Source organism: Stegostoma tigrinum, chromosome 3, assembly GCF_030684315.1.
Source record: "Stegostoma tigrinum isolate sSteTig4 chromosome 3, sSteTig4.hap1, whole genome shotgun sequence".
Taxonomy (NCBI): domain Eukaryota; kingdom Metazoa; phylum Chordata; class Chondrichthyes; order Orectolobiformes; family Stegostomatidae; genus Stegostoma; species Stegostoma tigrinum.
The window spans coordinates 12,511,295-12,532,193 of NC_081356.1; the positions used below are offsets into that span (position 1 = coordinate 12,511,295).

Below are 20,899 nucleotides of genomic sequence, written 5' to 3' on the forward strand. Positions count from 1 at the left end.
AGACATCTAATGAGCTTGCGGCACAAGACCAAGATGCTACCCAGATCTGTGATACGAAGACCTCTGTCTGCGAGACCACAAGTTTAGCCGGATGTTAGTCAGATAATGGGCAGTCCTTGCTGGCGTCCATTCATGACACCACCTTAGCTACAACGTACCTAGGCACAAAATCTTAGGTAAAAAGTAGAAAAATCAAGAAATAAGTTGGAAAAGTTTGTTTAGTAAAACCCTTGAAGTGCCATAGAGCATTTGATTACATTAATGGTGATATAGAAATTCAAATTACTGTTTTAAAAAAAGCCTTCATTACAATAGAGATTTTACTAAAATGTAAATATTTTATTTTTGAAAACTATGTTTTTAACAATCCAATAATCTGGCAGTATAGTACATGAAGGAGTATATCTATTGTAATAACGTAACCAGCCTCTCAAAGATCATGACTAGGCTAACTTCATAAAAACAATTACGCCGTTTTGTTTCTACAGTGTGAATATGCAGAGAAAGCAGTGGTGTAGTCACAGCTCTAGTGATCCAGAGTCCCACGGCAATGCTCTGGGGACATTGGTCAAAATGTGACCACGGAAGATTGAATCCCTACTGTGTGGAAGAAGGACATTTGGCCTGTTTGCAGACCAGCCCTCTGTAAATCATCCCATCCAGAAGTAATCCTCTTACCTTATCCCTGTATGTCCCAGGGAAAATCCACCTACATACATATCCCTGGATATTATGGGCAGTTTAACATGGCCAATCCACCTAACTTGCACATATTTAGACTGTGGAAGGAAACCTAAGCAGGCATGGAGAGAACGTGCAAACTCCATACAGTCAGCGAAGGATAGAATCACACCTGGGTCCCTGGCGATGTGAGGCAGTACTGCTAACCACTAAGCCACTCTACCATCCAATGGTGAACTTTGAATTCAATTAAAACAAAAATCAGGTATCAACAGCCAGACAATTGTTATAAAATACCAATTGGTTCACTAATGCCCTTTAAAGGAAGCAAATAAGCCAACCCTACCTGGTGTGGTATACAGATTACTCCAGATCCAAGGAAACATGGTTTATTTTTAAGTGGTCTCTGAAATAGCCTAAATGCTATTCAGTTGCGTCCAGACTTCAGACGTAAGGACAAAAAGGAACGAAATTGGATGGACCATCTGACATTAACCTACATAACAAACAACAGCAGCAAACTCAACCCTGTCAAGCTGGTAAAGAACCCCTTACAGATATCTGGATCTAGTGTCAAAAATGGGACAGCTGTCTTACAGACTAGATACTCATACAGACAACCATACTCATGGATTCATACCTTACAAAGTTCACTTGATACACTTGGCATGACAGACCCAGTGGAGAAGGTAGCACAGTGGTATGCAGTCAGAGGAATGGCCCTGGAAGACCTCAACTCTGACTCAGAACCCAAGAAATCACATGGCAACATGTCGAACATGGGCAAGGAAACCTCTTGTTGATTACTATGTAACACCTGCCCTCAATTTATGAATCAATGCTCCTCCATATGGAACGCCACTTGTAGGATGTACTGGGGTGGCAAGGCTGCAGAATGTACTTCAAGTGGGAATCTTCAATAAAAGTGGCTAAGTTACACCGTGACTCAGTGAGCTGGCCAAGTATAGTTCCTCCAGCAGCTGTGTGGCAGGTTGTGCAGCAAGCAAAGACAGAAAAACATCTGTCCATGACAACGTGGGTAGGAATGACCATCGCACAGTTACTGTGGACTTAAAGTCGCATCTTCACGATGAGGATAACATCCATGCAAAATAGAACAGACTTCAAACAGATCTAGAAACTCAAGAAAATGGTCATCCATGAGGTATTGTGACTATTAGCAGCAGGAGAATTGTATTCAATAATAATCCGTAATCTCAAGGGCCTAATCTAACCCACACTCTACCATGGTTCAATAAAATGCACTGAGATCGTGCCAGGGACAACATCAGGCACGCCTGAAAATGACGCACTAACCTAGTGAATCTATAATGCAGGACTACTTGCACATCAAGCAAAGGAAGTAGCGAGAAAATAAGACAGGGCTAAATGATCTAATAACCTATGGATCACAGCTAGACTCTGCAACCATGCCACATCCAGTCATAAAGGGCAGTGGTTAGTTAAACAAAATAGAAGACATGTCCTTAGTGATGGGGGAAGCCCAGACAAAACTAAAACTTAAGTTCTCAGCATTGCAACATTAAGTCTTCAACCAATTAGATTCACTCCGTGTAACATCAAAAAAAAATTATGGCTGAACGTTCAGGATACTGCAAAGCATGTGGGCCCTGCCTGACAATATTCCAGCAATAGTAGAGAAAGACCTGTATCCTAGAACTGGCTGTGCTCCTTGCTAAGCTGTTCCAGTACTGCTGACATCTATGTGGCAATGTGGAAAATTGCCCGGAGATCAAATGTCCATTAAAAAGTAGGACAAATCCAACCTGGCCAATTGCTACCTGTCAATTAACACTCAATCATCAGCAAAGTCATAGATGGGTTTGACAACAGTGCTATCAAGTGACACTTGCATGGATGTGCAGGTCGCTCGCTGGTGCTCAGTTTGAATTCCACACAGGCCACTCAGCTCCTGATCTCATAGCAGCCTTGGTCCAGACATGAAAAACAGACTCCAGAAGTAAGGCAAGATTGTCTGAGCTGAACATCAAGGCAACACTTGAACACGCATGGTGTTAAGGAGCCCTAGCAAAACCAGATTCAATGGGAATTAGCAGAAAAACTCTGCTGGTCAGAGTCATTCCTACCACAAACAAAGATGATTATAGTTCTTTGAGGTCAATTAGCTCAGCCACATGACAACACAGTAGCCCTCTCCTTGATATCCCTACATCACACAGACTGCTGCAGTTCAAGAAGACAGTTCCTCACCACTTTATCCAGGGCATTGGGAGTGGGCAGTATATCCTAGTTCAACCAGCATCTGAAGAACTAGCAGCAATTTCTAAAAAGAAAATTATACGTAAAAACTCAGACTACAACTGGACACGTGTGTACTGTATCTCCCTCACTATACAGCAAAGAGTCCCTGCATATCAATACAACAGCTACCATTCAAAGAAGCATTTTAAAATCTAACTTGGGGAAGAAAAATCCAATTTCGACAGTGGCTGTACCTGCCATCCTTATCTGGTTTTGCCTACGTGATTCAGAATCACAGCAACTGCCCTCAGGGCAATTAGGGATGAACAAACACCAGCACAACTAATGATGCCCACATCCCATGAAAAGTAACAAAAACACCAATTATATCCAGTTTGCAATATCCCTGATTCATTATAATACCTGATCACATTTTTTTTTAATTCATTGATGGGATGAGGGCATCGCCAGCGAGGCCAACATTTATTACCCATCCCTAATTGCCCCAAGGGCAGTTAAGAGTCATCACATTGCTGTGGGTCTGGAGTCATGTAGGCCAGACCAGGTATGGGTGGCAATTTCCTTCCCTAAAGGACATTCGTGAACCAGATCGGTTTGTCCGACAGTCAATTATGGTTTCATGGTCATCAGGAGACTCCTAATTCCACATTTTTATTGAATTCATATTCCGCCCTGTCAAGGCAGGATTCAAACCTGGGTCCCCAGAACATTGCCTGGGTCTCCGGATTAACAGTCCAGTAACAATACCACTAGGCCATCATCTCCCAAACGGATAGCAAACAAAATAACCACAGTATTATAGCTCTTAATACATGGACAGATGCCTGAGAAATCATAATTCACCTGCTTTCAGTGTGTTTTCAGGAATAAAGTGATGGATTTTTGTTGAATCTTACACTGGAGACTACTACGATCTATTCAATTGAAACAATACTTTGCCACTCTTCCACACCTTAAGAGGGGAACAGAATCAGGAGGCAAATTTGATGAAGCTAAATCACTTCTCCATCTCCTGTTAGAGCTGAGCTCTTTTACAGCAATTTAACAAAATCAAGATCCAAGTGCAGGAAAAATATCTTAACAAGGTATTGGCAGTACAAATATTTAATACAGAAAAATATAATGTTGTAGCATAACTTGTAAGTAGGACTGTAAAAAACTTCTCAGCTGTTCCATCAATTTGCAGCCACAGTTTTGCATAAATCGAAGGAAGAATATATTAAGTGTAGGCTGGTGAATAATTTCATCTTGTGTATTGTGCTTTCCTCAGTTCATCATTCACATCTCCAAAGTTACTATAGCTTCTGGTCTAAGGTTGTTGCTTGGTGAAAGGAATTCTGGAACATATCCACATGGGGGCTGGTAAGGAGGGACTTGAAAGACGGAAGTGGGCTAATCATCTTATTCTGGTGTCTTTCTAAAGCAGTAGAGACCGTTGTGTATGTAGGTGGGATGATGGCATTACCATCATCAGGAGCAGTGCAGAGCACATGCGGCATGCTAGAAACTGCATCAGAGATTGTTACAGCATTTGCAAAACAGGGTATCGTAGAATCAGTTGATCCACTAAACCGAACATCAGTCATTTCCACGAAGTTACCGCTTTCCATGACTGTGCAATCACTCTCCATCTCTCGAGGTAGAAAGTCCTTTAGAAGCTTCGGGGAGGCATGTTCCTTGTCGATCTGCACTCGGATTTCCTCTTTGTGAACTGTTCTAATGTGCTTCTTGAGGTTACTTGGATGGCGGCACCGCTTTCCACAGATCTAATGCATAACCAGAACACAAAATTACAGTAAAGGTGTAAAGGAAAGTTACCAGAATTCCAGGAAAGAGCAGGAAGATGGGAAAGTAGCAATTGAACACTTTAATGCAGGAATACTGTAAGGATTATAGGATCACAGCATTTGAACACAAATTGTTACAGGTAACACAGGAATACTACAGCTGAATGCCAATGAGCAACTTGCATTCATGTAACGTCCTTTACATAATAAATACAAAGTACTTCACAAGAGCATTATAAAATATGTTACACTGAACCATATTAAAAGAAAGTAGTTCAGATGATGTAAAGCTTGAAAAGAAAAGAACAAGTAGCTTCAAGCAGTACATTAAAACTGGAAAACAGAACAGAGACTCAGCTGCGAAAGGAGGGCATTCCAGCTAAATACGTGGACACCATGGTGACGCAGTTAGCATCGGGGATTGCATAAGAACCTATACTTATTGGAGTGCAATTATCTGGACCTGAGAAAGATTACTGAGGAAAGGAAAAACATGAAAACAAGAATCAGAATGTTAAAATCAAGACACTTCTTGACAAAGAGCCAAAGTAGATCTGTGCTCATAGGTTATTACAGGAAGTACAGGAACACTGAAAATAATGTAGAACTCATAACTAATACAATTACCCTTTCTTAAAATTATATTTTTAATAAATTAATCATTTTAAAGTTTTTAAATCATTTAATAACTCTTGGAAGCAAGTTATTTCATGTTAAACCACAGATAATCAAGTCCCAGATACTTTCTGCAAAACTGGAGGAAAACTCTCAACTAAATGGTGTTCTACCTTGTACAAAATGAAGATGGTTATGGGTTGTTGCAGGTCAGTCATCTCTAACCCCAGGACATCTCTTGTGTGATATCTCAGAGTAGTGTCCTATACTCAACCACCTTCAGGTACTTTGTCAAGAATCTTTCATCCATCATAAAGATCAGAAGTGACAATGTTTGCTGATGATCACACAATGTTCAGCACCATCTGAAACTCCTCCAATACTGAAACAGCCAAACTTCATGCAGCAAGACAACAGGCTTGGGCTGAGAAGCAACAAGTAACATTTATGCCAGAAAGTGCCAGGCAATGATCATCTCCAACATGAGAGAATCTAAAGAATCCTTCCTTGACATTGATCTGCACTACCATCACCAAATCCTCCAGCAACATCCTAGATACTGCTGTTGACCAGAAATTTAAGCACTTTAGCCACAAAAGAGGGTGGGAATGTCGCAGAAAGCAATTCAACTAATAGGTCACAAAACCTGTCCACCATCGACAAAGCACAAACGTTGCGTGTGACAGAATGTTCTCCATATCCTGAGTGTAGCTCCATCAATGTTTTAAGCAGTTCTTGGGACACCATCCAAGACAAAGTCCACTTGATTGAAACCCCATCCACCACCTTAAATGTTAATTCTTTCCACCTCCAGTATTCAGTGAATGCATTACATACCATCTCCAAGATGAATTTTTTCAGTTCACCAAGGGTCCATTGGTGGGACTTTCCAATACCAGTGTCTACCAATAGACAGACAAGGAGCATCACCACCTCCCTCCATGTCTTAATCAATCCAGACTTGAAATTATATCACCATTTCTTTACTGTTAAGAATTAAAATCCTCAAACTCCCCCCATAAAAGCAGTGGACATATCTACAGCAGAGTTACTGTAGTGATTCAGGAAGGTGACTCTATTATTTTCTCAAGGGAAATTGTGGCTGGGCAATAAATGTTAACCTAGCTGGCGAAGTCCAGCAAGTAAGTATCAGAGACCCAATTTAGTTCATGAAATCGAATGAGATAAATGTCCAGTCCCTGGAATGCTTATCCCATCTAAGGCAAACTCATGTTTCACATACCCAAATCTCCAGGAATGTTATGCCTGAAGAAACGAAGAACAAAGCAGCACAGGAGAAGGTCCTTTAGCTCTTCAAGCCTGCGCCAACACATGTTGCCCTTCCATACTGAAACTGTCTTCACTTACAGGATCTGTATCCCTCTATTCCCTTCCCATTCATGTATTTGTCCTGGTGTTTGTTGCTACTGAGTCTGCTTCCACCACTTCCTCTGGCAGTATGTTCCAGGCATTCACCACTCTGTGTGCCTCGCACATTTCTTTTGAACTTCCCTCAATGCAAACAAACGGAGAACAACAGGAGTTCCTCTCCAACTAACAAACAAACAAACTCTAGAAGGTAGCTGAAAAACACAATTAATTCACCCCACAGCCTCCTTTATTCTTTAATTAAAACCTATCCTTTCAAATCTTTCCCTATTGCTGCAATTTTCAAATTCTAACAACATTCCTGTAAATCTTCTCTATACTGTCTCCAAAGCAATTAAGTTCTTCCTCTCAGTGACCACAACTGTACATGAATATCAGCTATGGCATAACCAGCATTCTATATAATTCCATAACACATACCTGCTTTTGTGCTCTATATTTTAATCCTGACAAGGAATGCATTCAAATGTCTTCTTTACCACCCTCTCTTACCTACTGTCACCTTCAAAGACATGGGGACATGCTTTCTTACTTCCTCCATCACTCTCAATATCCTCCTGTTTGTTGTGTTCCCTTGCTTCATTTGTCATCGCCAAATGCATCACATCAGACTTCTCCAGATTGAATTCCATTTGTCACTTCACTGCCTACTCAAACAAACTATTTGTGTCTTCTTGAAATCTATAGCCACCCACTTTACTATGAACTACCTGGTTAAATTTGCAGATGACAAAAATTAAGTGCAAACCATTAATACATACAAAAAGAAGCAAGAGATCCAACACACAGCCCAGTGAAATAAAACTGGAAACATCTTTCCATTTGCAAAGACATTCAAAGCTCATTTCCTGTCACTAGAGGCATTTTTGGAGTGTAGGACTAATGGCTAAATAGTCAAATATAATTTTGAGGATTAGGTCTCCCGTATACCAATGTACCAAACCCAAAACCACTTCCATCTGGAAAGTACAAGGCAACAAATGCATGGGAACACCACTACCTCCAGGTTCCCTTCCAAGCAACCCACCATCCTGACTTGGAAATAGGTCTCCATTCCTTCAGTGCCACCTGACTCAAAATCCTGAAATCCACCCACACCCAAGGCATCATAGATCTACCTACAGCAAATAACTGCTGTAATTCATAAGGCAGTTCACAACCACCTTCTTGAGGGCAACTAGGTGTGAGCAAAGCAACGCCCATATCCCACAAGTGAATAAAAGAAAGGATTATCTTCACTGGCTGTTTGCCCGTGCCCAGAAAAATGTCCTGCAGCTACGCAATGGCATTCTTAACCCCTAACAAAGGGAAGCAATATACTATCTTAAGGCTGTATCTACGACACTGAAATACTTGTGTTTTCCTGATTAACAAATTCCCTATCACTACTGCTCCTCTCTACTTCTTCCTCCTCACTTGTACAACTGAGCCACCCATGGTGCCACCAACTTCGCTCTGACTGCACTCTTCTGAGGAACTAATGTCCTCACCAAAATGGGAATCTGATTTGTGAGCAGGACCTCAGCAGAGTCTTGTACAACTTGTCTGGTGGCCACCCATTCCCGTGTTCCTAGCCTGCATCGTAACCACCTCTCTGCACATTATATCCTTAGATAGTCACCAATTTACTATAGTCCACGGCTCTGCTATTGTAGGTTAGAGTTGGAAGGTTCACCACAGAAAATTTACAGCAGTTATAAAGGAACCTATCTCTTACCAGGCATTAGTCTAGTAAATCTTGTGCGAAAAGCTTCCAATGCATTTACATTCTTTCTTAAATAATGAGATCAATACTGAACAAGATACACCACAATGTGGTCTCACTAAGGCACATGAAGCGTTCCAGAATTTCCACATAGCACAGAAATTGCAAGCAACAGGTTCTAAGATATCCCACTGTTTTACTCAAACTTACAAATGTTTTCAATTTTTCCCTCATCTCTAACTGTTTAATTACTGATTTGTATCATATATTTAACAAATACAAATTGTATCCCTCTATTATTGGAAAGCGCACCCCAAGAAATTCAATTTCAATTTATCTTCTTAGATCTTTAAATATATAATCATAATTTCTGTTGCTCGCTTAGTTTAAATTACTTAGCATCTCCTTCGCTATGTGCCCTACAATCCCCAACTCACTAAATTCCTGTTGTCATTCTGTTTAGTAAATTTAGCGAAAGCTTTCAAGTTCAATGCACATCAAGGGAAAGAAACAGGGAAAAAACACAGCACACTCCAAATGAACCAAATTCCAAGATAAGTGCCAAAATAAGAATTGATAGATTACATTAAACGGATTTCAGTCTTAAATCAAATCAAACTTGGGTGGCACGGTGGCTCAGTGGTCAGCACTGCAGCCTCACAGCGCCAGGGACCCGGGTTCAATTCCAGCCCGGGTAACTGTGTGGAGTTTGCACATTCTCCCCGTGTCTGCGTGGGTTTCCTCTGGGTGCTCCGGTTTCCTCCCACAGTCCAAAGATGTGCAGGCTATGTGGATCAGCTATCCTAAATTGCCGGTAGTGTTCAGGGGTGTGTGGGTTATAGGGGGATGGGTTTGGGTGGGATGCTTTGGGGGGCGGTGTGGACTTGTTGGGCTGAAGGGCCTGTTTCCACACTGTAGGGAATCTAATCTAAATATCCACATAGCTCTCAGCCTTGTAGATGTGCAACAGTTACTTCAACTACTGCTCAAGCACCAAAACCTGCAGCTCAAGTTTCTGCAGCTGGTGACACATCCTGCAAATGCTGTTGGCTCAATCACCAGTAGTTGCTATGACTTCAGATGTTCAACAGGATGCATATTCCACATGACCAAGCTACCCTGCCATGACTTACTTTATTTCACTAATGTTAACATTATTTTAATTTTGGTTTATTTATATAAATTTCACACTAGGCCTTAATTCAATCAGCCTTGCAATTATTGATGAATCTTGCTAATACACAAGTCCTGAACAGAGATAGTAGGAACTGCAGATGCTGGAAAATCTGAGAAAATAGGGCGTAGAGCTGGATGAACACAGCAGAGTAGCAGGAAAGCTGACGTTTCGAGTCTAGACCCTTCTTCAGAAATAAACTATCGCCTTGCACAAATAAAAACTTTTGCAAAGTGGACGGATCTGTCCACAAAAATGACTCTGAGCTTCCAGTTGCCTGCCATTTCAACACACCACTGTGCTTCAATGCCAACATATCTGTCGCAGGCCTGCTGCAGTATTCCAGCAAGCCTCAGTTCAAGTTTGAAGAACAACATCATTTTCTACCTGGGCACCCTGTGACCTCTAGGACTCAATACTGAGGTCAAAAACTTTACAGAGCCTGATTCCATCCTTCTATACTTTTAATTCATCCTACACCTGGTCCCATTATGACACGGGTTGCTTTTAGCATAGTCACCCATTCACACGTAATCCTAGGCCCATTATCAATTATAAGAGTTGCATTCAGCAAAGTTAACCCATTTTCTCACTCTTAGCTCTTATTGTTATTTATTGTGGACTTGAGAAATTAATTCTGCTATCTTCCCCCACAGATGCTGCCAGACTTGCTGAGTTTCTCCAGCAATTTTGGCTGTAATAAACTGTCACCTTTACACAAAGCCTATCTGCAGTAAGCCATCGCCTTCACGTAGTTGTTGGTCTTCAGCGGTACTTACACGGCACTGATAAGGCAGCTCCCCTGTGTGGGTCCACGTATGCCTCTTCAGCTCTGACAAGCGATAAAATGCCTGTAGACAGAACTTGCACTGGAACTTCTTAATGCCACTGTGAACCAAAATGGAAGGAAACATATGGCAGCAATCCAAAATACTTGCCACAGTCATTTCATAAATTTAAAATATTACACCAAAGCAGCAGAAACAGCACTCTGCCATTTAACTGTCTTAACGCGTTTGCTTATTCCATTACAGCACAGCTGATTAAGACCTCAACTCCATTTTCCTACCTTTGTCTATATTTCTCAATGCTGACAAATATGCATTATTCTGTTAGTACTGAATACTTCATTTGACCCAATATCTGCTGCACATCGGACAGAGTGATTTCTATCACCCTTTCCTGAAATAGTGCTTGCTAATTTCACTTATAATGGTCTTATTCAATTTTAAGATGAGACCCCTTGTTCTTGATTTGCCCCAAAAAGGAAATAGTTACTTCAAATCAACCATTTAAAATCTGTGTAATTTTATAGACATCAATTAGATCAATCCTCAACTTCCTAAGTTCAAAGGAATAACAGTGCAACGTTATGAAACCTGTCCTCAAATTTTAATAACTTAAGTATTAGCTGAGCCTCAACCGTCGAAATCTCATGCTTGAGTTAGGCGGCTGGGGATTAAGTTTTCGTGCCCAATGCTCAAATACAAAACCTAGGCTGATACTTCAGTGCAATACTGAGGGAGTTCATTACTTTAGGAGGTGCCTTTTACAGTTAAGCATTATACGGAGGCCCTTTCTGCCCTTCTAGATGGGTATGAATGATTCTAAAGCGAAGATCTACTGAGTCCTCATCAATATTTGTCCCTCAACCAATGTCGTTGGAAGAGATTAGCTGGCCACTTATTGCAATGTTTTCGGGGGATCTTGCTTTACACATTCCTACAATAGTAACTATACTTCAAAAAGGCTGAGAGACATATGGAGTATCTTTCACAACCTTTTAAGTTTAGTTTCCCTTAACTTTTCTTGCATGTTGCTGGTACAACTCACCAACTACCTACCATCCAGGAACCCTAGTTCTTTGGTAGTACCTGCAGAAAATCTTGTGGCTCTTGTAGTGTTTCACAGCCTGACCACAGAATTCACAGAGCTGCACCAGGGGTGGCTTTCCTTTTGATGCTTCCATGTGCTTCACACGGATGTGCTGAGTTAGGTCATCTGAAATGTTTTTAAACCTCCTGGTTAATGAAGTATCACAATTTAGATTTCAGTGCTCTTCTAGCGCTAAACACACAGCAACTTCAAAAATCAAATCACATTATTATATGTTTGGTGCACAATATCAAACACCTCACAGCCACTGAAGTCTGTTACAATATTGTTCAAGGATGCTCACTGTCTTCCATTAGCTCACACAAGTGACTTCATACATGTTACACTGGCATGCTATTAGAACAGTGTAAGAGACATTGCAGAGGGTTGGCCTGTCTTTATAAATATCCATTCGGGACATTTTATTTCTAATCATTGTTGGAATGAGAGTGTCACAGACCAATCCAGGATTTGCTTCTTATCTCCAGTGGTACAGTTAGGTTTTACTCCTGATCATCATTTGAGACTCAGTTCAATTTGAACTACATTTTTTTATATATAAACGTCTACATGAAAAGTGACCTGTCAATGACCATTTGTGGAGTAAAGTTTCAAACTATTGAAATATTTTCAAACTTCACTTCTGAAAGGTCAAGATCTCATTTTTTAAGCCAATTTGCCTAGTCTTAAAATCCCCAAACATTGGAACTAGTTTCGACAGTTCATCTGACATGTCCTTGTCCACTCATCAAGTCCAATTCCCAGTGAAGTCTTTGCATCATTCCCACAATGCTCATTCCCACCAAGTTTTGTGTCATTTGCAAACATGGGAATATTACATGTGGTCTCTACATCCAAATGGATATGGTTCATATACAAGATAATAAAGTGTGAAGCTGGATGAACACAGCAGGCCAAGCAGCATCTCAGGAGCACAAAAGCTGACATTTCGGGCCTAGACCCCTCATCCTCTCTGGTGAAGGGTGTAGGCCCGAAACGTCAGCTTTTGTGCTCCTGAGATGCTGCTTGGCCTGCTGTGTTCATCCAGCTTCACACTTTATTATCTTGGATTCTCCAGCATCTGCAGTTCCCATTATCTATGGTTTATATACAGCTGGACCCCAAGCCCTGAACTTTGTCGTACACCCACTAATACTTTCTTACATTGTTTTCACTCTACTGACTAATCTTCCAGCCATGCTACTAATTACCCCCAACTTACTACCAGACAGGAGCCTACTTGGAAGCTTTCTGAAAATTCAAATATGCCACCACCCCATCAGTTTCCCCTTATATACTATTAGAAATATCCTCAAAAACTCCAACATTTCTACTGAACATTATTTCTCCTTTATAAAATCAATGCTGGCTTTGCAAAGTATTTCAGATGTGACCTTTAACATGACTTCTGCATTCACCCATTTTGTCTGAGTCCTCTTGGAATCCACCATTCTATTTGCCTTTCTTCTTATTTTCTGTTTTGTCCAGAGCATTTTATCGATTTGAGTACACAGAGGCCCAAGTCTCTTTGGAGCACTACTGTCTCGAACATGTCACCATTTAGAAAGGACCTGGTTCTACTCTTTTAAACTCTATTTGTCACAGTTTTGCATATTTACTTAATCTATCAATTTTGTTTTGTAAATCTGTTGGAATTTTAGTACAATGGTATCCTGACTATTCCAGAGTCCTATTGGAAGGCATGCGTTAAGACCTTAAGTCCTCAATTGTAGACATGGATCAGAAAGATTTTATGATGTCGTTACAAAAGATTAGTCACAAAAAGGGAAAGGTGTGAAATTTATCTTCATTCACGGCATGAAACAATTTATAGCAGATCGGTTGTTGGCTGCTGCAAGGCCTTTGTGCAGAAGTGGGGACACAAACGAATAAATTCTGTCAAACTGGGTGTGTGGAGGGCCATCCCAAACAATGAAACAATGAGAATGCCCTTAGTACTACAGCCATCTGGTCCTGCAGATCTTTAAGTCTCAAGCCAGACCCTGTGAGGAACATTCGCAAGGAAAGGTGTAATGACAAAACAAAAAAGACACCTACTTTTTACCCTGCTCAATCTTCTTTACCACTGAAGTCAATAAAAAGGAAATGAGACCCAATGAATGACGAGCAATCTATCCATTACACAGAATTTCACTCCTAAATGATTTCTGTGTATTTTCACCACAATGACATACTGAGTTATTGAATATAATGGTATGTTTACCAGATGGTCACAGAATCCATTCACCTGAAAAACATTTCACTCATACTTACTTTTCACTTTATATGCCTTGTCGCACAGGCTACACTGATGGGGCCTGGCATCCCCATGGTATGCCACATGGTCACGTAGCTTTTCCATGGACTTGAGTTGTTTCCCACACTGGTCACACTGATATAATTTCTTGCTGTGATGGGTTTTCTGGTGTTGGCTAAGCTGACAGCTGGAAAAACAAAGTGACTTTCAATTGTCCATTTTGTTAACCATTAGAACATCTACTGAAAGAAAACGTGCAGGCGCTCAGGGTACCAAACAATCTGAAAACTTTAAAAAGTGTACAAAAATCAATTACTTGCTAATAAATTAGACAACTGAAGAAGTGAGCATGAGGAGGGAGTAGAGAAGAGAATGGCATAAAATTTGGTGTCAAAATTGACAAAGGCCTTTGCCGAAATGATTCTTGAGCAAGCTATGTATCAGGATACTAGAAGGCTCTGAGAAAATTCACATCCTATCATTTAAGAGCTTGATGATTCGTGTCTCCCAATTTACCTTCCATTTTTTCTCTCACAAAAAAGGTAATATAGACCAACATTTCTCCAGTCTTCCATATATTATTTTGTTTTTAGTCGTATTTAAATGTGCATAGATATTAAATCAATCTATATTTGTCATTGAATTATTTTATCTGTTTCCACTTATCTGGTTCACTAAATGTTCTTTAGGGAAGGAAACCGCCATCCTTACCTGGTCTATGCTACATGTAATTCCTGACCCATAGCAATGTGGTTGACTCTTAACAACCCTCTGGGGACCAGCATTGCCCTCATCCCATGAATGAATCAAAAAAACAGAATTTTTAATAACACATTTCCCCCAATGGCTTGCAACAATAAAGCAAATTTAAACACAGAAATACACAGTTCAGCAACGTTGAGCATGATAGGGCAAGCAGGGTGGTATTTAATGTGAGATAGAATATGGGAAGCAAAGTATTGAATGAGGTGAAGTTTGCATCTGATCCAACAGATCATTGGAATAAAATCACAGAACGATTATAGCACAGAAAATGTTCTTTTGCCTTTCATGTTCACGTCAACTCTCTGGAAGAATAATTTACTTAATCTTGCTTGCCTACCTTTCTCATCTCTCCCTGAAAAGCATCTTCAGATGTTCATCCAATAGTCAAGTCAGAAGGTGGAACAGACAGAGGATTTGAAAGGCAGGGGCCTAGCTGGACAATGGCACAGAGATGAAAGTAAATAACCTCTTTGATGGAAAGAATACGGTGCTAGGAGTTCAGCTGCAGCTTGAACAGGATACAGAGGGTTCAAACTGTTTTATTCAGCTTGAGATTGTGGCCAGGGCTGTAAGTATTGGCTTCGATACTTCCATCACTTTGCCAGAAGTTACTACAGCTTTTCTAAGAATGAGGTCAGATAAGCAGTTTTGAGAACACAGGCAGTGGAGTAGGTGACAGAAGTGGTGGTGAAATAGAATTTGACTTTATCAACAAACATGTGGAACCATTACAATCTAATGTTGCAAACGGATAAGCTATACATAAGGAAAAGGAAAGGTAAACCCAAATGTACCAAAGTGTGAAGCTGGATGAACACAGCAGGCCAGGCAGCATCTTAGGAGCACAAAAGCTGACGTTTCGGGCCTAGACCCTTCATCAGAAAAGCTTTTCTGATGAAGGATCTAGGCCCGAAACGTCAGCTTTTGTGCTCCTAAGGTGCTGCCTGGCCTGCTGTGTCCATCCAGCTTCACACTTTGGTATCTCAGATTCTCCAGCATCTGCAGTTCCCATTATCTCAGGTAAACCCAAGGTGACAGTGCAGGTAAGGGAAGAGAAGCCATTGCTGAAGAACCTCTGTTGAATCAACTGAAGAAAATCTAATCAAATTGAACAATAAATGGAAGTTATTGGAGAATGATGCAGCTAATTGTGTAAAAATGCAACTACTAAGAAACTGAGGAAATGTAAAATAGCACTTTAATGTGGACCTCATCCACAACTTTATTTAGAGCTATTTTAGTGCTGCAGAGTGGATGCAAAACTAACTGGAAGACTGAAACAGGGAGGTATGGGAGAAGCACATTGCTGCGCTTGTGTGTTTGTGTGTGCGTGTGTGCACGCACACATAAATGCATGCAAAAGTCTCTGCACGTAGCCCTGAGCCGATATTCCATTCTTTTTCCCCCCTATAGGCAGCACAGAGCTCACAAGGTTAGAACCAAATTCCAGACAAGAATTAAACAGGAGAATTAGGGTACACTGAAATAGCTATAAGCACCACCACAATCTTGGTGCCGATTATGTTACTGAACAAACATTCAGAGAACATGAGTTCAGACTCCATCTTGGCCAGCATGAGAAGCTAAATTTCATTACTCGCCTTAAAATCTGAAAATAAAACAGTGGTAGCCATAAAAGTGACAAAACGTATCAGTTATGAAAATCCAAATGTTTTACAACTATCTTTTGGGAAGGAACCCTGGCATCCTCATCTAGATTGCCCTCTGTGTGACCCCAGCCCCGTGTCAATACAACTGATTCTTAGTTATCTATTTAAAAAAGTTATTCAGTTCAAAGGAACTGATTCAACGTAATGGTCCACCATCATCCTGGCAATAAATAACAGCACTGACCATATTCTAGCATGAATAAAAAAAAACTAACTGGCTGCACAACACAATACATCATACCTGATGTGCTGTGATAACCCAGAGTTCTGTAGAAGCAGCAACTCACCTGTAACTGAACAATTTCTCACACATGTCACAGCTGAATAACTCCCCACCAGCAGAAACCTGATGAGAGAGGTAGCGTGTATATGGCAGCAGCTTCTTACAACCTTCACATCTCAGTCGTTTCCTTTCCAGAATGTCATCTCCATCTTCTGAAAGATCCTTGGTTATTAGTACAGAGTCTTTTTGTGGTTTCTCTTTTGATCGTTTTGGTCTCCCACAATGTGTCACTAACGAAGATTTCACATTCAATGATGGCAAAACACTGGTGCTATTTTTGACACTACCATGAACATCACTCTTTGAGTTTCTCTCCTCCACAGCAATATTTAGAATTTCAGGCACAGCCTTTTTCTGAGATCCACTTAGTCTCACTTTGGTCCACTGACATGAAACTCTACAATTTTCTGATTTGGCAATAATATCTTGATTCTCTTTCCTCCCATTCACATGAATTAGTCCAGTCTTTGGACATCTTGATTTTCTGTTCGAAGCAATTGTTCTAGCTAATCTGGCGGTCTGCAATCGAGTTTTGATTTTGGCCAAGCATGGTCTGTGGACCTTTTTCTTAACAACTGATTCATTATTCATTTCAGTCTTGCAAGGTGGACTTACCACCTGTACAAAATTATCTTCCTTCATTCTCTTCAGCAACTCTAGGTCTTCCAAGTCTAATCCCACTTCTTGGTTCCTTACAAGAACATTTCTTAATTTACAGATCTCTTTGTCTAATATTTGGCCATTACCATTAATTCCACTCTTCTCCGTGTGAAGCTTTGCTGGTACACAAACATTCAAACTCTGAGCAGCAGAAAGGAAGTCACTCATGTGACAACCTGGGACCTCAGAAGTATAAAAATACTCTAACAAATGGCTAAAACCCTCCAAGGTCACTGTGTCTAGAACAAGTGTGCACTCCTGGTTATTCTTACTCAGGGTTGTATAAAAGTAGCTGCTGCATGCAGACAAGATGTTTTTATGAGCATGAAAAGTCTTTCCCTCCACAACAACTGCAATGTCACAAAATAAACCTATAGCTCGCTGTTCATAAAGTTTCTGAAGAATTGCTTGACAGTGATTATAACATTCTTTAATATAGGAAGGACTCTCCATTTTCCCCAAGAGAGTCCACGAATTTGCACTTGCATTAAACCTTCTCAAAAAAAGGAGAAACGAAGAGCAGCCCAAATCAAGAGCCGCAAATGCTTAAAAAGTGCAGTTTATAATGATCCACGATCCAAATGTTCTCAGTTCCTCTGAAGAAGCTGCTTGTTCTCAATGTGTTTACTGTAAAAACAATTAAAGTTATCACTTAAATTAGAAGGGCTTTTTACATTAAATTTTGTATCTAACACTAACAACCACTTGCATTTATATAGCACCGCTAACAATGAAAAGAAAATCACAAGTTGCATCCTAGGTGTATCATAAACAAAATTTGAAACTGGCAACATTATGATGTCAGGTGCAAAAAAATTGGTCAAAAATATAGCTTTTATGGAGCATCTTACGAGGAAAGTGGAGAAGAAAGGCAACAAGATTTAGCAAGAGAACTGACGACCTTCAGCCAGTCACCAATGAAGCAACTGAGAATTGGGCAATGCCACGGGAGTGGAAATAATCTTCATAATGGTCCGGCTATGCAGTCAGGACACGGTTCAAGGATGGGTCCAGGGGAAGTGAAGAACAACCAGAGATTATGATGCAGAAGTAGGAAGATAAATGATAGAACATAGAACATTACAGCACAGTACAGGCCCTTTGGCCCTCGATGTTGTGCTGACCTGCCATACCAATCTGAAGCCCATCTAACCTACACTATTCCATGTACGTCCATATGCATATCCAATGACGACTTAAATGTACTTAAAGTTGGCGAATCTACTACCGTTGCAGGCAAAGCGTTCCATTCCCTTATTACTCTCTGAGTAAAGAAACTACCTCTGACATCTGTCCTATATCTTTCACCCCTCAATTTAAAGCTATGCCCCCTCGTGCTCGCCGTCAGCATCCTAGGAAAAAGGCTCTCCCTATCCACCCTATCTAACCCTCTGATTACCTTACAGGTGGTTCTCGGATGGTCTTACAGTCCGTGTTCATGAAATAATCACATCTGGTCTCAACTTCCAAATTAAAAAGGCAGTGCTTTTTGCAAACTTTAGGGTTAAATGATTCCTCTGCAGTTCAGCAACGTATTATAATAACGTACAGCCACTCATCCCTATAGCTCATGCGGGAGTGCAAGCATCCCAATATCTCGCGCTCAAGTAAAACACTTCCAAGTTTTACTCATGGGAATCAGATTTCCTCATTGAACATGACTTATTTTAACATACTTCACTCGCTTAAGTAGGTTCTTAAAAGCCTCTGTCCATTTTATTCTGATCCGCGGTTACTTTCCTCGAACTTCCCTTGAGGTTGACGACTCACTCCGTGAGCAAGGGGGGAAGTTAACGGGATGTTTTCGTTTTCAAACCCGCCGGCTCGGTCTGTGTGGGACAGGGACTCCCCCGCGGCCCCTCTCCGCCGGCTGTACCCGGGAGACGGAGAGAGCCCAGTCCGGGAGGGGGGCGGGGGTGGGATGCAGCCCGACTGCGGCCTTCACACCGCACACGCCAAGCTGGGCCCTCAAACAACTTTCTGGGGGAGGAGAAATAAACCTTCGAGACCCAGCTCTAAGGACCCCCGCCCCCGGACTCACCTTCAGAGGAACCAAGACCACACCCAACCCCCAAACGCGACCGCCAGCCGCCTCTGGCCTTTGACCTCTGACCCCCCCCCCGGACTTCGCGGAGCCAGGCGGCCCTCGGGGAGGACAGCGGGGAGGTGGTTGCTAGGTGACCGGTCGCTCAGAGGCCCACCTCGCTGATCGCGATCGGGTCCCTCCCTTGTTGACGGGTTGGACTCGGTAGGAGAGGTCAGTGTGGGCTGCAGGCTCGCTGCTAGCTTTGTAGGTTGTCCCACCCGTTGTCAAGGGGGAGTGGATTAAGCAGCTCTTGGTGCTCTGTCACTGCTCTCGTTTGGGAGGTCTCGCCTCTGATGATGCCTTTGCTATTTTACTCATGACTCTGCGTCTGCTTCCACGTGTTCATGTCAGCAGAGCGGACCTGGATGCTTCAAGACTGTCTTTGAAACATTTCCAATACAGCAGCCACATGTGAGAAGCTGTCATGATCTGTGGAAGGAGCCAGAAGCAAAGTCCACAATGATGTTGTCCATGGGGAAAGAGCAAGCTAACGTTTCGATTCTAGATATCTCTTCTGACGGCTACTGACAGGGATCATTGGTGAGCAGAGATGCAAGGCGCAGTGTGTTCAAAATAGGAGCATAGGTCTTTTTGAACATAGAACATACATAGAACATAGGAAAGTACAGCACAGTACAGGCCCTTCAGCCCACGATGTTGTGCCATGGAATATTCCTAATCCAAAATTAAAATAATCTAACCTACATCCCCTTCAATTCACTGCTGTCCATGTGCATGTCCAGGAGTTGCTTAAATGTCACTAATGACTCCGCTTCCACGACTACCGCTGGTAAACTATTCCATGCGCTCACAACTCTCTGGGTGAAGAACCTCCCTCTGACGTCTCCTCTATACCTTCCTCCTAACATCTTAAAACTATGACCCCTTGTGGCAGTCAAACCTGCCCTGGGGAAAAGTCTCTGCCTAGAGACTCTATCCAGGCCTCTCATTATCTTGTACACCTCGATCAGGCCACCTCTCTTCCTCCTTCTCTCCAGAGAGAAAAGTCCGAGCTCAGTCAACCTCTCCTCGTAAGACAAGCCCTCCAGTCCAGGCAGCATCCTGGTAAACCTCCTTTGCACCCTCTCCAAAGCCTCCACATCTTTCCTATAAGAGGGCAACCGGAACTGAACACAATATTCCAAGTGTGGTCTCACCAGGGTTTTGTAGAGCTGCAGCATAACCTTGCGGCTCTTAAACTCAATCCCCCTGTTAATGAAAGCCAAAACACCATATGCCTTCTTAACATGATTTGGAGAGTCACAATCTCCTGATTCTTGGTGATCTGGCTGCTTTTCATGTGCTCAGGTGCTCTTCCAGTTGTGTTTAGAACCTCTATTTTCTCTTTGCCTTGCAATACTAGAAGGGTAGCAATTCTTCACAGCACCAGGCACTTACATCCAATTCTCTTAGCAGCTTGCACCGATCTGTGTATCAATAACCAAAACCCAACCCAGATAGCCAGCATCTCAAAGGGCCCACGTAATTCGTCAGAGTGGACAGGACTGTCTCTCCAATGTCCGTCCACCTGCATTCACCTGGTTTGCATGGACCCAGCAGGGGTAGCTTTTGCACGCTTATCAAAATCAGAAGGTGTCCATCAACAAGTTCAGATCAGGCAGAATTTTGGGATCACTGTTTCCCTTCCTTGATGACTCAGTGAAAATGGCATTTGAAAACCAGCATGTTGAGTGGCACTGATATTTTC

General features: G+C 41.7%; 1 protein-coding gene across 2 annotated transcripts; it reads right to left on the reverse strand.

Annotated features, from left to right (window-relative positions):
* Positions 1-318: 318 nt before the first annotated feature.
* Positions 319-19,476, reverse strand: LOC125451289 (myoneurin-like). Of its 2 annotated transcripts, none has more exons than XM_048528267.2 (6): positions 19,147-19,476; positions 16,450-17,732; positions 13,745-13,914; positions 11,470-11,596; positions 10,375-10,483; positions 319-4,691 (listed from the first exon to the last, which is right to left on the reverse strand). In XM_048528267.2, exons 2-6 carry the CDS (start codon positions 17,556-17,558, stop codon positions 4,221-4,223), a joined length of 1,986 nt encoding a protein of 661 aa, XP_048384224.1. In that variant the 5' UTR covers positions 17,559-17,732; positions 19,147-19,476; the 3' UTR covers positions 319-4,220. The 2 variants fall into 2 exon arrangements, with proteins under 2 accessions (XP_048384224.1, XP_048384225.1); XM_048528268.2 differs by lacking the exon at positions 19,147-19,476 and adding an exon at positions 18,782-19,124.
* Between the last annotated feature and the right edge of the window lie 1,423 nt (positions 19,477-20,899).